The sequence below is a fragment of the Camelus bactrianus genome, chromosome 10 (assembly GCF_048773025.1).
Source record: "Camelus bactrianus isolate YW-2024 breed Bactrian camel chromosome 10, ASM4877302v1, whole genome shotgun sequence".
NCBI classification, from domain to species: Eukaryota; Metazoa; Chordata; class Mammalia; order Artiodactyla; family Camelidae; genus Camelus; species Camelus bactrianus.
The window spans coordinates 6,357,735-6,371,492 of record NC_133548.1 but is presented as its reverse complement, the minus strand read 5'-3'; the positions used below and the strand labels follow the sequence as shown (position 1 = coordinate 6,371,492).

Genomic DNA, 13,758 nt, shown 5'->3' with positions numbered 1-13,758 from the left:
TTACATATCCATGACTGCTTTTCACCACCTTTTAGATCCCTACCCAAGAGACAAACAGGATTGAAGAGCCTACGTCTTGATACTGATGTCTTGACCATAGGTACTTAGGGAGTCCCCTCTCTTCCTGGGGAAGAGAGTGGCTGATGGATGACATGTGAAAGCCCCAAAGGAGACAGACACAGGGGAAAAGTCCATGCGATCAGATGAATAATTAAAAGTCAACGATGAGGGGGGAGGGTATAAGTCAAGTGGAAGAGCACATGCTTAGCATGCATGAGGTCCTGAGTTCAATCCCCGCTACCTCCTCTTAAAAAAAAATAATAGACCTAATTACTTACCCCCACCAAAAACAAAAGTCAAAGATGAAAGCAATAATAATAATACAAAATAATTGAGACAATGCCAAAGCAAGTCCTAGCAATTCAAACGTGATATGGAGAGAAGGGCAATTTGCAGGAATGGTGATCATGGTGAAGTGATCAAAACAGTGCAGCCCAGCAATGATTCTGGACACAATTTGGGGGCTAGTTAGAGGGAAGAGCAGTGAGGATAGGCCTGGTCCAGATATACAGGGCCCTGTGAGAGGCCTGTCCCATTAGATTGTAAAATCAGCTACGCGGGAGAAGTGGGTACAGACATAGTGAAGGAAAAACTTTAAAATCCAACAAACATAATCACTGTTATGGGATTTGGCTTCTTACTTTTTTCTTCACTTCTTTATTTTCTTATCTCTGCTCTGGCTTTTGTCACTTCGGAGCTCCTCATTTTTCTTTCAGACCCTCTTTCAGAAATTGTGTTCGTTTACTCCAGCCTGCATCTTCTTTCACAACCTTCATTCTCTATCCTTATCTGGCTGTAACTTCCCATTTTTCTCCCTATGCATTCTCCTACATCTCATAAACCCCATCATATGTTAAACTACATTCTTCTAGCCCATCCTAAATCCATTTCTCAAACCTTTCTCGACAAGCTCCTCAGTCACAGCTCTTCTCCAAGAAACCAACATCCACTTTTCCTCTATCAACACACTAATAAATCTTCTCTTTCTTTTCACAATGTTCCATTTCACTCTTTATCACTCTTCTTCACTTCCTTTGGTCCTGCTCTGTCTGCCTTCATTCCCAGTAACAATTCTCTTAAGCTCAGATGCTCTCCCTTCTCTCTCATATTTACCTTTTCCGGGTCAATAATGTTCTGCTTGGCTCTAATTTCTCCTTTTTGACTTGGCAATACTTCCCCTAGCTGCTTCTCTTTCCTTCTTTAGCTTAAATCCTTCATGTGCCTCCTTCATCAGTACCTTCCTCTGTAATCTCTTTCTCTTCCATAGAAACAGATTCATCAGTATTATCATTCCTTCCATCCAAGACATCCTCCTCAACCTCCACCCCTTCCTCAGTCTCTTCTAGCTCTTCATCAGTCTCCTCTACCCTTTCAGAAGGAATTTCCATCTCAGCATCAGTAATTTCTATCAATCTTTCATCACTAGTAACTTCTACCACTCTTTCAATTTTCTTTTCATTTATGCTCCCCATTCTTAAACCCTCCAGCTTCTCTCCACTAGTCCCCAGCTTCTCCCTACTGGATCCCAGCTTCTCTGCAATTGACCGACGTCTATCTCCAGTGGATCTCAAATCCTCTCCACTAGACCCCAGCTTCTCTCCCCTGGATCCCCTCTTCTCTCCCCTAAACACCAGCTTCTCTCCACTCTGCCTTAGCCTCTCTCCACTGGACCTCAGATTCTCTCCACTTGACCTTAGCTTCTCTCTACTCAATCTCAGCTTCTCCACACTCGACCTCAGCTTCTCTCCACTTGAACTCAGCTTCTCTCCACTTGACCTCAGCTCCTCTTCATTGTGCCCTAGCTTATATCCTCGGGATCTCAAGTCCTCTCCACTGGTTTCCACTCCAGTGAACTTCAACCTCTCTTTAAACCCAGACCCTCGCCTAGACCCTGCATTCTCAGATTCAGCCCCTGTTTTGTGTCTCACGTCTTGCTTTCCTCCCACCTCCTTTGAGCTGTCTTTCCCCAAACCTGCTGAAGCCTGTAATGCACTTGCTACAGTGTGCACTCGTTTCACATCCATCCTCTCCTGACTCCGACCTAACTTTTCTCTCAAGACTGTCTTTCCCACATCTTCCAGTCTCCAGTACTCAGACTCAGGCTTCGGGTCCCACATCCTTGGCTTTTGCGTATTTCTAACCAGGAGCTCCATTCTCTTCCCAATCACAATGAGCCCGTTCCAAGGCATCCACAGTTTTTCTCGCATAATCTGCGCCCCTCTACTTCCTGGCTCCAGTTGCGACCGCCCGAGGACCCCAGCCTGGCTGAGGGCGCCCTGGCCGTGGGTCTTGTCGCGCCCCCTCGCTGCCCTGTGTGGCTTACCCCGCCACTCCCTCATGTTCCAGTAGGGAAATCCAAACGGAACCCGCTTGTCCACAGACAGCTCCTGCCCTCGTCCCTAGTCCGCCACCCCAACCCCGGCTCCCCATTCCCACCCCACCGCACCCTCCCACCCAGACCACTGGCCCATCGCCCCACCCACCGCCTGGAGGGCGCGAGACTGGGCTAGTGCGCACGCGCAGACCGCGCGAGGCCGTTGGAAGGTGCGGCCCAGAGCGGCGGCTGGAGGGATTCAGCCAGCCTGGGGCGGGGGCTGACGGGACACGAGATGTCTGCGACCCTAGAGCCCCCACGAATCCAGCCCCTACGCCATAGCCCATTCCTGGCCCTTTTAGTTCCGTGCTTCCCCTTAAAATGTGGGGCCTGGGCACACGAACGACAGACCTTACAGCCAATGGTGTCCCGCACCATAAATCTGGTATCCAATCAAAAGGCGAGGCTGCGAGGGCCCGGCGTGGGAACCACGCCCGACTTCAGGTGACTCTATGGCAGGGAGGGGAGAGTGTCTCCATCAGCTGATAGGATCCCCATTCCAGTCCGTTCTTCGGGGCGAGTTACTGGGGACCAAGCTGCGGGAGCGTGCGGGCAGTGTGACCTGTCGCGGAATCTTTGCGTGCTGTAGTCGAGGAGGAGAGTGATGGAGGAGCATCAAGAGGCTGGGAAGGAGAGCAAGGTAGAGAAAGGATGCAACCCCCTCTGCCAACCTCCGCCTCACTCCATGATACCCAGTGATGCCCAATCAGGGAGTGGGGTGAGTGTGTGTGTGTGTGTGTGTGTGTGTGTGTGTGTGTGTTCGCGCTCACGCGTGAGCTAGAGAGAGAAGATACCTGAGAAGGGGGGTTGGGCGCCTCTGTGGCATCTGCATGGGGACTGGTGAAGATGCCAAAGGAGGCAGGGTTTACCTTTGCCTTGACAGATGGAAAAGGACCTGTCACTCTTACTCCTTCCCTCCGCAAAATCGACGCATGCTGATTTGTTGGGGAAGAAGAGGGAAGGATGTTAGGGATTGAGAAAGGGCTTGAGTACCTTCCTCCTTTCCCAAGGTGAGGGGAATCCTCAGCACTAGTGGCTTCACATGTGTATCTGTATTCATATAATCGTAAGTCCATTCATTCTTCATTGTTTTCTCTTGACTTCATTTAACAAATAGTTTCTGAGCATCTTTGTGCCGAGGCTGATTGGGGCTGGACATACAGAGGTGCACACTTTTAGGGATTGGAGGCATATACCTGCGACTGAGGATAAGAATGCAGCAGCTATGGGCCATCTTTGAAGTCCCATCTTCTTCAAGCAGTTACCAAGCAGTGCAGGTCAGAGCAGAGATACTAAGCTGGAAGCAGACAGGAGCGTTGGGGCCTACTGCACCAATGAGCCAGACTGTTTGTTTTGTGTGTGCGTGTGTGTGTGTGTGTTGTGGGGTGTGGGCAGTTGGACAGAGGAAGATCCTGCCCTAGGGATGTCAGAGAAGCCAAGAAGTGAGGATTAGGGTTCAAGTGGAGTTTGGAGAGGTGAGAGGGGTTTTGAGACACAAAGTATGGAACAGAAGGCATCTGTTTCAATGTTTATGTTCATATTCATGGTTAAATTAGTTGATATATATAAAATGCTTAGAGCAGTGCCTGTCATATAGGAAGAGCAAATATGTTAGCTATTATATTATTATTATTGTTATCATGTGGGATGCTATGTATTCTGAGGATGTGCTGGGCTGTCAAACTAATGGGTGCACCCCCAACCTTTATAGGTGCCAGGCTGTCTGAAAGTCCACTCTTAGACCTTGTCCTCTAGAGTAAGCCATTGACTTCTCCAAGATTCTCCTTTAAATATAGAGAAAGGAAAATAATAATAAATGAGTATGTAAGTAAAAAATATTGTAGAGGAGAAAATGAAATAATATAAAATACTTGACTGATCTAGCAGAAGTCAAGAAAGAATGGATAAAGAAACAAAAGACAGATGGGACAAAGAGAAAACTAAAAGCAAGATGGCACGTTTATAGCCTACTATATCAGTAATTACAATGATGATGAATGGGCCAGACACTGCAATTAAAAAATAATTTCAGGTTGAATTTTTAAAAGACAACTGTATCCTGTTAAACAAGACATGCTTTATAAGGACACAGGAATACTGAAAAAAATAATGAAAAATAAACACTATGAGCAAACTAACCGAAAGAATGCTGGTGTGGCTTTATTAATTTCAGACAAAGTCAACTTTAAGATAAGAAAGAAGTATTACTAGAAATAAAGAGGGATATTTTATAATGATTAAATAATCAATTCAACAGCAAGATAGAACAGTCCTCAGTTTTATGCACCTAATAACATAGCTTCAAAATATGCAAAGTAAAAAATTACAGAATTAAAAGGAGAAATAGACAAACTTATAATTACATTTAGCGGTTTAACACAACTTTCAGTAAGTGTCAACAGACAAAAAAATCAGTAAACATTTAGAAAATTTTAAATAACATGATTAATCAACTTGATAATTGATCTGTGTAGAACTCTATACCCAACTACTGTAGAAAACACATTCTTTTCAACTGTACATGAAACATATAATGTATTTTGGTAAATACATTGCACTATAGAGAAAGTATCAACAAATTTTAAAATACTGAATTCATATAGAATGTGACCTCTGGCGGGGAAGTTATAGATCAGTGGTAGAGTGGGTGCTTAGCATGCACTAGGTCCTGGATTCAATCCCCAGTACCTCCATTAAAAAAAAATAAAACTAATTACCCCACCCCCACCCCCTAGAAAAGAATGTGATCTCTGATCCAGTAGAATCAACTAAGAATCAAAACAAAAAAGGAACTAGATTCTAAAGTATTTAAAAATTAACCAGCATACCTCTAAGTAATTCATAAGTCAAAGATATTATTATGGAAATTAGAAAAACTTTACAGAAATTATTTTGAAAAGATGACATATCAGAACTCATGAGATGCAGTTAAAGCAGTGTCTAAAGGGAAATTTATACCTCCAAATGCATATTTTTGGGGAAAAACAAGGTTGAAAAGTCAGTGATCTAATTTTAATCTCAAGAAGCTACATAAAGAGGAGCAAATTGAATCCAAGAAAGTAAAAGGAAAGAAATAAAAAAGAGCAGAAATCAATAAATAGAAGATAACTTTACATATAGAGAAAATCAATAATGCCAAAAATAATTTTTTGAAAATGTTAATAAAATTGATAAGCCTCTAGCAAGACTGATAAAAGAGAGAAAGAGCAGGAGGGAGACCAAGAGGGTGAAAGGAAGAAAACATTGATTACCAATATCAGGAATGCTAAAGGGCACATCACTGGAGATGCTTCAGACATTAAAGAGATAATAAGAGTGTTTAATAACAAACTTACGCCCACAAATTAGAGAATTAAGATGAAAAATAAACTCCTCGAAAAATGCAACTTACTGAACCTGAAATTAGAAGTAAAAAAATCTGAGTAGTCCTATGCCTATAATAGGAACTAAATCTGTAATTTAAAACTTTTCCAAAAATACCTAAGACCAGGTAACTTCACATGTGAGTTCTTTGAAGCATTAAAGGAAAATTAATATTATTCTTATATAAATTATTCCAAAAAGGAGAAATGGAGGGCACAATTCCAATTTATCTTAGTAGGACAACATAACCTTGATACAAAACCCATCAAGAGAAGATGGACGATGATGATGGTTGCATAACATTGTGAATTTACTTAATCCCACTGAACTGTTCACTTAACAATGGTTAAAATGGTAAATTTTATGTTATGTATATGTTAACACACACACATACACAAACCCATCAAGAACATTATAAGAAAGGAAATATATGGGTTACTATCTCTTGTGAACATGCAAAGATGCAAAGATCACAAATAAAATATTAAGTTGAATAAGCAATGTATAAAAAGACAATACGTCATGAGACAGGCCTTCTCTAAGGAATCCAAGGTGGTCTAATGTTTGAAAAATCAATCAATGAAATTCAGCACATACACAGAATAACAGGAAAATCTATATGATATCTAATAAAGGAAGGAAAAAAATCGATAAAACTCAAAACTTATTAAACCAAGCATAGAAGGGAGCCTCATTTACCTGATAGAGTATCTAAAAACATCTTCAGGATTAAATTTTCAATGCATTCCCTCTGAGATCAGGAACAAGCCAAGAATTTTCTTTATAACCATATCACCACTTTTGAATTGTACTGTTAAGTCCTAGCAAGTACAGTAAGGCAAAAAATAAAAGCTATGAAGCTATGAATAAAAGCTTGGAAAGGAAGTCATTATTTTAGATTATAGGATTGTATATATAGGGAATTCAAAAGAATCTACAAACTATTAAAAGTAGTAAGTAAACTTAGCAAGGTTCCTGGACACAAAGTACATATATAAAAATCAGTTGTGTGTTTCTATATTCTAGCAACAATTAGAAAATGAAATTTAAAAAATATAATTTAAAATATCAACAACAGCAAAAAAAAAAAAATACCTAGGAGTAAATCTAACAAAAGATATGCAAAACCTCTACAGAGAAAACTGCAAACTGTTAACAGAAAAATTAAAGAAGACCTAAGTGATTGGAAAGATATTCCACGTCCATGAATTGGAAAATTTAGTATCGTAAAAATGTCTGTCCTTCCCAAATTGATCCATAGTTCCAATGTAATCTCAATCAAATACCCACAAGTTTTTTTTCAGGTGGAAGTTAGCACACTGATTCTAAGATTTATGTTGAGATGCGAAGGATCTAAAATAGCCAAAATGATTTTGAAAAAGAACAAAGTTGATTCTATCTGATTTCAAGTTTGCTTATCAATTACAGTAATCAAGAGAGTGTGATATTATCAAAAGTATGACCATATACATCAGTGGAACAGAGAATACAGAACTGATCACACTTGGATCAATTGATCTTCTGCTAAAGTGTGCACCAAAGCAAATCAATAGTGAAAAGATAGTCTTTTTTAAACAGTGTTAAAATCACTGGATATTTAGATGACAAAAAGGAATCACAACCCATTCCTTTACACTGTATACAAATGAATTGAAAATGGATCATAGACCTAAATATTAATATGTAAAAATGGATCACAGACCTAAAACTAATTTCTACAAGGAAAAAAATAAGAGAATATCTTCATAGCCTTGGAGTAGGCATGTTCTTCAAGAGTACACAAAAATCCTTAACCATAAAAGGCTGATATATTGAACTTGTAAAATTATAAGCCATTAAGAGAGTGAAAAGGCAACCCACTGAGTAGAAGATATTGGCAAACATATAACTGACGAAGGGCTCGTCTTCAGAATATGTAAAGTGTTTCTACAAATCACTAAGAGAAAGATGATTAGATTTTATAAAGAGGACGGCAGGGAGGAGCAAAAGACTTGAATAGGCACTTTAAAAAAGAAGATATGAAAATGGCCAATAGGTACATAAGACAGTGTTCAAACTCATTCCTCACAATGCAAGTTAAAGCCGCAGTGCACTGTCACCGCACCTCCACCGGTGTGGCTGAAGTTGGAAATAGCTCAATGCAAGAACAAACTAGTAACTTGGTGCCTCACCGATCTTTTCACTTAGAGAAATACGAGTGCTTGACCTACAAGTCAGGGCCTCTTGGCACTAAAAGTAGTGAATGGAATGGTCTCAGGACCCCCTCAAAACAGGTGGGAACATCTCATCCAACTCACTTTACACCTGGTGAAAGTGCACCTGAGGTAACCCCCTGGGAAGGGGTGGGCAGGTAGCTGAGGAAGTGCCTGGGGTTTGGAACAGAGAAACTCTGTTCAGATCTGGTCTGGACACTTTGCAGCCGTATAATCTTGGACAAGTTATTTTCTCTCTCTGGTGGTCTCAGAGCCCAGGCCTATAAAATGGGGAGAATTCTGCCTACTTCAGAGGATGGAAGGGTGAGAAAGTGTAACAGTAAAGCCATGAGCAGTGACTTCTCAGGATCCCTCTGGGGGTAGCCAGCTGGTGACCCCAGCTGTGTGGTGGAAGTGATGCCACTGAGGTGGGTTCCACAGGAGGACCAGAGCTTGTGGCGAGGTTGGGCAAAGGGGCAGTGGTCAGTCTTGTCAGGGGCCCCCTTCCCCCACAGCCTTCCTCCATCTCAGCGGATCTGCCGGGAGACAGCTCCTTGTGGGTGGAGATCTCTGATGCAGTCAGCGAACGGGACAAGGTGAAATTCACTGTTCAAACCAAGGTGAGGCTGCTTGGGGAGAAAGGGGGTAGTTCAGATGGCTGCCAGTGGAGGCTTCCGGGGCCTGATGAGCCTGCTCCCCTTAGCTTCTGCTCAGCTGGGGGGCAGATGCCAACACAGCCTTGGGCCCTGTTCCTCAACCTAGCTCTTGCCCCCTGGCCCTCTGAGAAAGTGGGCATCTTGTCTAGTCTCTGAAAACCTTTGCCTAAGGCTCCAAATCCTAACCATCCCCTGTCCACCATCCTGAGGGAAATCATGTACACTTGATTCCCAACTTGGGCCTCACCTGGGATGTGACATTGGGGAGGCCCCAAAGTGGGTGTCCAGGAAGCTTGAGGGGTGGAGGTTTTGGAGAGGGGAGAAGAGACACCTCAACACAGGCTTCCCGGCTTTCAGAGCTGCCTCCCTCACTTCGCCCAGACCGAGTTCTCAGTTGTGCGGCAGCACGAGGAGTTCATCTGGCTGCACGATGCCTTCGTGGAAAATGAGGAGTACGCCGGCCTCATTGTGAGGAGGGGCCGGTGGGCCGGGTGGCAGGGGCACTGGGCACTTGGGTGAGGAGGAAGGTCGGGCCAGGCTTCAGGGTGCGGGGTCATGGCCATCTCGACAATGAGAGGCCTCCCAGCTCTGTCCCTCCTTTGAGCAGATACCTCCAGCCCCTCCAAGGCCAGACTTTGAGGCTTCAAGGGAAAAACTGCAGAAGTTGGGTGAAGGGGACAGCTGTGTCACACGGGAGGAGTTTGCCAAAATGAAGCAGGAGCTGGAAGCGTGAGTGCCACTTCCCTTCCTTGTCTGTGACAAAGCCCTGGCCCCAGCTGGGGAACCCCAGTATTTTGCCCCTGACTCTCCCCTATGGGTGCTTAGAGACCGTGCTCCTCACCCCAGGGCTGCTGAGGGGGAAGAGAGCAGGGTGATCAGAGCCCAAGAGGGCCCTTGAGCAGCCTGCCATTCTCTGCAGGGAGTACCTGGCTATCTTTAAGAAGACAGTTGCAATGCATGAAGTCTTTCTTCAGCGCCTGGCAGCCCACCCCACCCTGCGACAAGACCACAATTTCTCTGTCTTTTTGGAATATGGCCAGGATGTGAGCCGGGCAGGAGACCTGGGGTCACCCCTGGGGGTGGAGGGGCAGGGCTCTAAGTGGGCCCAGGCCTCCATCTCTTCAGCTCTGCCAGTGGCATGTGCCTGGGGCGGGAGGTGCAGATGCCCACCCTGACATCATTACCCTCCCCACGCATGCCTCAGCTGAGAGTCCGAGGAAAGAACAGGAAGGAGCTTCTTGGGGGGTTTCTGAGGAATATCGTGAAGTCTGCAGATGAAGCCCTCATCACTGGCATGTCTGGGCTCAAGGTGACTCCCGGGGCCCCTCTCTGGATGCAACCCAGGGCCTCAAGTCCACAGCAAACACTGAGGCCCAGGGTGGCAGTGGGAGGGAAGCCACTGGTGGGGCCTAGCCTAGACGGAGATTTGCCATCCCTGGGTGTCTGTGGCTGACATGTTCCCGGTGACTTGGTGTAAGTGGGTCCTGTCTGGCTCCCTTAGGAGGTGGATGACTTCTTTGAGCATGAGAGGACCTTCCTGCTGGAGTACCACATCCGCATCCAGGATGCCTGCCTGCAGGCAGACCGAGTCATACACTCTCACAAGAGTACGCAGGGCCCGAGGGGCCCTGGATCTCCCACCCCCTCTCCCCAGTGGTCCTACTCCCTGGGGGGAGAAGAGAACAGAAATGCCCGGTGTCTGTCTGAGGCCACAGACACCAGGGATGGGGCTTGGCGTGCAGACTCTGATAGAGGGCTTTTCCCCAGCAGGCCTGGCAGAGGGTTTTAACCCTATCTCGGCTGCACTGAACAGTCTAGGAACACAGGAAGTCAACCAGCTAAAGACGTGAGGACTCCTCACCCACCCTGCTCTCTTTCTATGCCTGTAATACTGTGTCTGCCCATGAAGGGTCACTCTGTGGAAGCCTACTATCAGCTCCAGGTGGGAGGTGCAGAAGCTCCTGTTAGGCTTTGGGAGAGAAAGGTTTCCCCAAGAGAGGCCTGAAGGAAGAGAGGCTTTAAGCCCCACTAAGATCCCTGCCCTAACTCCTGCCCTCTGCCTCCTAGGAGCTTCTTCAAATTGGCAGAGCTCTTTGAACGGTTAAGGGTGAGTACTGCCTTCTGTGTTGAAAGGCCACCCAATGATCCATTGCAGGGAAGAGCGTCTGAGGAGAGGGGAAAGCTCCAGGTTCATTTTTGAATGTTCAGTGGTAACTTGGGCCTAGTGATGCCCTGACTCACTCTCCAGGATAGTTTACTAAGAGGTGGAGTGAAGACAGGGATCCAGCCTCAAGTGTGTGTCGTAAAGGAGGAGGTGGTGGCAGCCGGGCTGGCGAGGCACACACAAGGACGTGCCACGTGCCTCTGCCAGACTGTGCTGTGCTGCCAACATCCTTCCCCAGGCACACTCTTCCTAAACTCTTCTCCAAGAAAGTCACTGGAGTGTGTCAATCTTTCTAAAATGTCTGTTGGATTCCACCTCTTCCCTGCTCAAGGCCCTTCAGTGACATTGCCCCTTCCAGAAATTACCCAAGACACAAAGCCCAAAGTCCTTAGCTTGCATTTTGGACCTTTTGCAGTCTGGCCACTGCCATCCAAGTGCCCCCCACCCGCCCAATTAGGGTTCCCTGAAAACATATCAGGGCTTGCCACACCTGCAAAGCCTTTGGCTGTTGTCTAATCCCTACTCAACCCCCAAGATCCAGATCAGATGCCACCTCCTTTGTGAAGCCTTCCTCAGTCTGCTCCCCTGAATGTCAGGGTTTCACCTAGAGTGGCTGTCAAGTGACCCTGCTGGATGTTTAGATGAACAGCAGCACCCCAGCCCTTAGCTGCCCCTCTGCTAGCTCCCTCCCCAGCTTCCACCTTCCTGTTCAGAAACTAGAGAGCCGAGTGGTTTCTGATGAGGACCTGAAGCTGTCGGATTTGCTGAGATACTACATGCGAGACTCACAGGCAGCCAAGGTGAGAGGTGGCCCCAGAGCAGACCTCAGGGCTGGAGGCCAGTGGGACTGCAGCCACCAGGGAGGGCAGGCAGGCAGGTGAGGGCTGTGGGCCAGTGATCCTGCGCCCCTGCCGACCCCAGGACTTGCTGTACCGGCGGCTGCGGGCACTGGCTGACTACGAGAATGCCAACAAGGCCCTGGACAAGGCACGTACCAGGAACCGGGAGGTGCGGACCGCGGAGAGCCACCAGCAACTGTGCTGCCAACGCTTTGAACGTCTCTCTGACTCAGCCAAGCAGGGTAAGCCCCACAGCCCTGGAGCCCCTGCCTGTAGGCTGCCTACCCTGCCAGGGTCCCTCTTCCTCTCCTCTCCAGAGCTCATGGACTTCAAGTCCCGCCGCATCTCCTCCTTCCGCAAGAACCTCATCGAGCTGGCAGAGCTGGAGCTCAAACACGCTAAGGTGAGCCCTGCAGCATTGTTGAGCCCTCTTGCTGTCTTCCTGGCTTCCCACACCTGGGTCTCTAGGTTCTTATCAAGTGTCTTGGAGCATAGGGCGGTGGGGGGAGGGTGCTGAGGGGAGGTTAGTAAGCCACAAGCAGCCCTAACTGTTCAGGGCCACGGTTCCCCAACTTGGGCCAAGACCCTTCCCTTATCATCAGTATGAGGCTTCCTTAAATGCTAGCTGTTATTGCTGAGGACAGGGATGTGGAGAGGGGACAGAAGGTGTGGAAAGAGCAGCAGGATGGCAGCAGATGGGACATCAAGAACCTGTCTCCTCTGCAGGCCAGCACCCTGCTTCTCCGGAACACCCTTGTCATCCTCAAGGGGGAGCCTTAGAGCCTGCTCTGGGATCTTTAGGGACAAAAGTCCCCCAGACTCCCCACCCCAGGAGCCACTAGTCATGCCCCATGACCTCTCAGGGGAAGCCCCACCCCACCCCAAGGTGCCAGGCCCTGTAAGAGAACAGGGCCACTTGGGCACTGTGTTTGGCCACAGGTAAGCAGAGCCACAAACCTCCCTCCCTAGGGGCTGAGGGGCAGCCTCCACCCACCTCTGGCCCATTTGTTTCCAGCCTGTTCACAAATAAAAAGCCTGGATTTGTAGCAAGGAGGCCTGCTTGTCCTCACTTCCTGTGGCTCCAGGGCCACCAGGTACATCCTCTACCAGGGCACCATGGTAGAAACCCCATCTTGGGGGTGCACTACAGCTCTGTCTTCAGCCATTTTCCAGTGTCAGAGACTCTCTACAGGAAGGTAGAAGACCTAGCACTTGGAACCTGGGAGCAGTCTTCAAGGTGTGCAACCACCCCCATAAACCCTGGCACAGACCACACATAAACCTCAACGCCCATTTTCTGATGGAACTACCCCCATCCTGCCTCCCTCCCAGAGATACTGGCAAGCTCCCAAGAACTAAGGAACCAGCTCTAACTCCAGGCTTTCTTAGTTGACTGGGAGGAGAGGTATAAACCCTGTATTACTACCCCTAGGGCAAAGATGCCTTTATCTGCTAGGCAGGTGAAAGCCCAAAGTACAGGCTGGAAAGAGCCCTCAGCGATGCTGGCAAAAGGCTTGGGGCTCCAGCCAACACCCTCTTGGTTACACACGGCAAGGTGGGGCCCAAGACACCTGGGTCTGAAGTCCTGGGCTCCACCTGGCTAGCCCCACCCTGGACTCCAGCCACATCTGCAGAAGGCCAAAGGCTCAACCTGCTTCTGACTCACTGTAGCCACTGGACTCATCCCTCATAAATGAGTCAGCCATCCAGCAAAGAACGCAGAGAAAAGACCAGAGAATATCGGAAGGTGGAGAAAAAGAGGCAACTAGTAACTTGCAGTCTCACAGCCCACATCTGGGCAAAGCTGAGCAGGTAATCGGAGAATGGGCCTCACTATACTGGTGCCCACCTTGATCAAAGCAACAGAAGAAAGCAGCTCAGGCATTAAGCCCTTCTGTTCAAGGAACCCCTGCAGCCAGTGGCAAACACTCCCTGGCTCAGCTACCTCCTAAACAGCCAGTCTGGCACCGACTTTGGCACCAGAATACAAACAGTGGAAACTATCAAAAGGGAGGCTCAGTCACTGGGGCCAAGTGAATCTGTGGGGGCTGGATGGAGGTAGGGTACAGAGAAGAGATGCTGCTCATTCTCCCAGCCACCACTGCCCCCA

General features: G+C 47.3%; 2 protein-coding genes across 13 annotated transcripts in view; one reads left to right on the top strand and one right to left on the bottom strand.

Annotated features, from left to right (window-relative positions):
* Positions 1-2,481, bottom strand: part of LOC123617437 (uncharacterized) — a 35,823-nt gene extending 33,342 nt beyond the window's left edge. For all 4 annotated transcript variants that reach the window (XM_074371714.1, XM_045518206.2, XM_045518208.2 and 1 more), the window contains exon 1: positions 702-2,481. In XM_074371714.1, coding sequence (XP_074227815.1) covers positions 1,275-2,399 — 1,125 coding nt within the window. In that variant the 5' untranslated portion in view covers positions 2,400-2,481 and the 3' untranslated portion in view covers positions 702-1,274. The remainder of the gene's footprint in view (positions 1-701) is intronic.
* Positions 2,482-2,578: 97 nt separating this feature from the next.
* Positions 2,579-12,698, top strand: SNX32 (sorting nexin 32). 9 transcript variants are annotated; one of them, XM_074371711.1, is made up of 13 exons: positions 2,579-2,878; positions 8,505-8,609; positions 9,003-9,113; positions 9,253-9,374; positions 9,565-9,688; positions 9,850-9,954; positions 10,147-10,252; positions 10,413-10,491; positions 10,713-10,752; positions 11,523-11,609; positions 11,731-11,890; positions 11,942-12,051; positions 12,375-12,698. In XM_074371711.1, exons 1-13 carry the CDS (start codon positions 2,756-2,758, stop codon positions 12,426-12,428), a joined length of 1,326 nt encoding a protein of 441 aa, XP_074227812.1. In that variant the 5' UTR covers positions 2,579-2,755; the 3' UTR covers positions 12,429-12,698. The 9 variants fall into 9 exon arrangements, 8 of the variants coding, with proteins under 8 accessions (XP_074227812.1, XP_074227813.1, XP_074227814.1 ...); XM_074371712.1 differs by having other exon boundaries at positions 2,580-2,878; positions 11,966-12,051; XM_074371713.1 differs by having other exon boundaries at positions 2,581-2,878; positions 10,416-10,491; positions 11,966-12,051.
* The last annotated feature ends 1,060 nt before the right edge of the window (positions 12,699-13,758 follow it).

What these genes read in the sequence shown, in the direction of transcription:
- SNX32 (XM_074371709.1), top strand. Translation starts at nt 2,756, where the DNA reads ATGTGGGGCCTGGGCACACGAACGACAGACCTTACAGCCAATGGTGTC. An exon ending in AGTCATACACTCTCACAAGA is followed by an intron (nt 10,253 to 10,412) that starts GTACGCAGGGCC and finishes GCTTTTCCCCAG; the next exon opens with CAGGCCTGGCAGAGGGTTTT. An exon ending in TGGAGCTCAAACACGCTAAG is followed by an intron (nt 12,052 to 12,374) that starts GTGAGCCCTGCA and finishes TCTCCTCTGCAG; the next exon opens with GCCAGCACCCTGCTTCTCCG.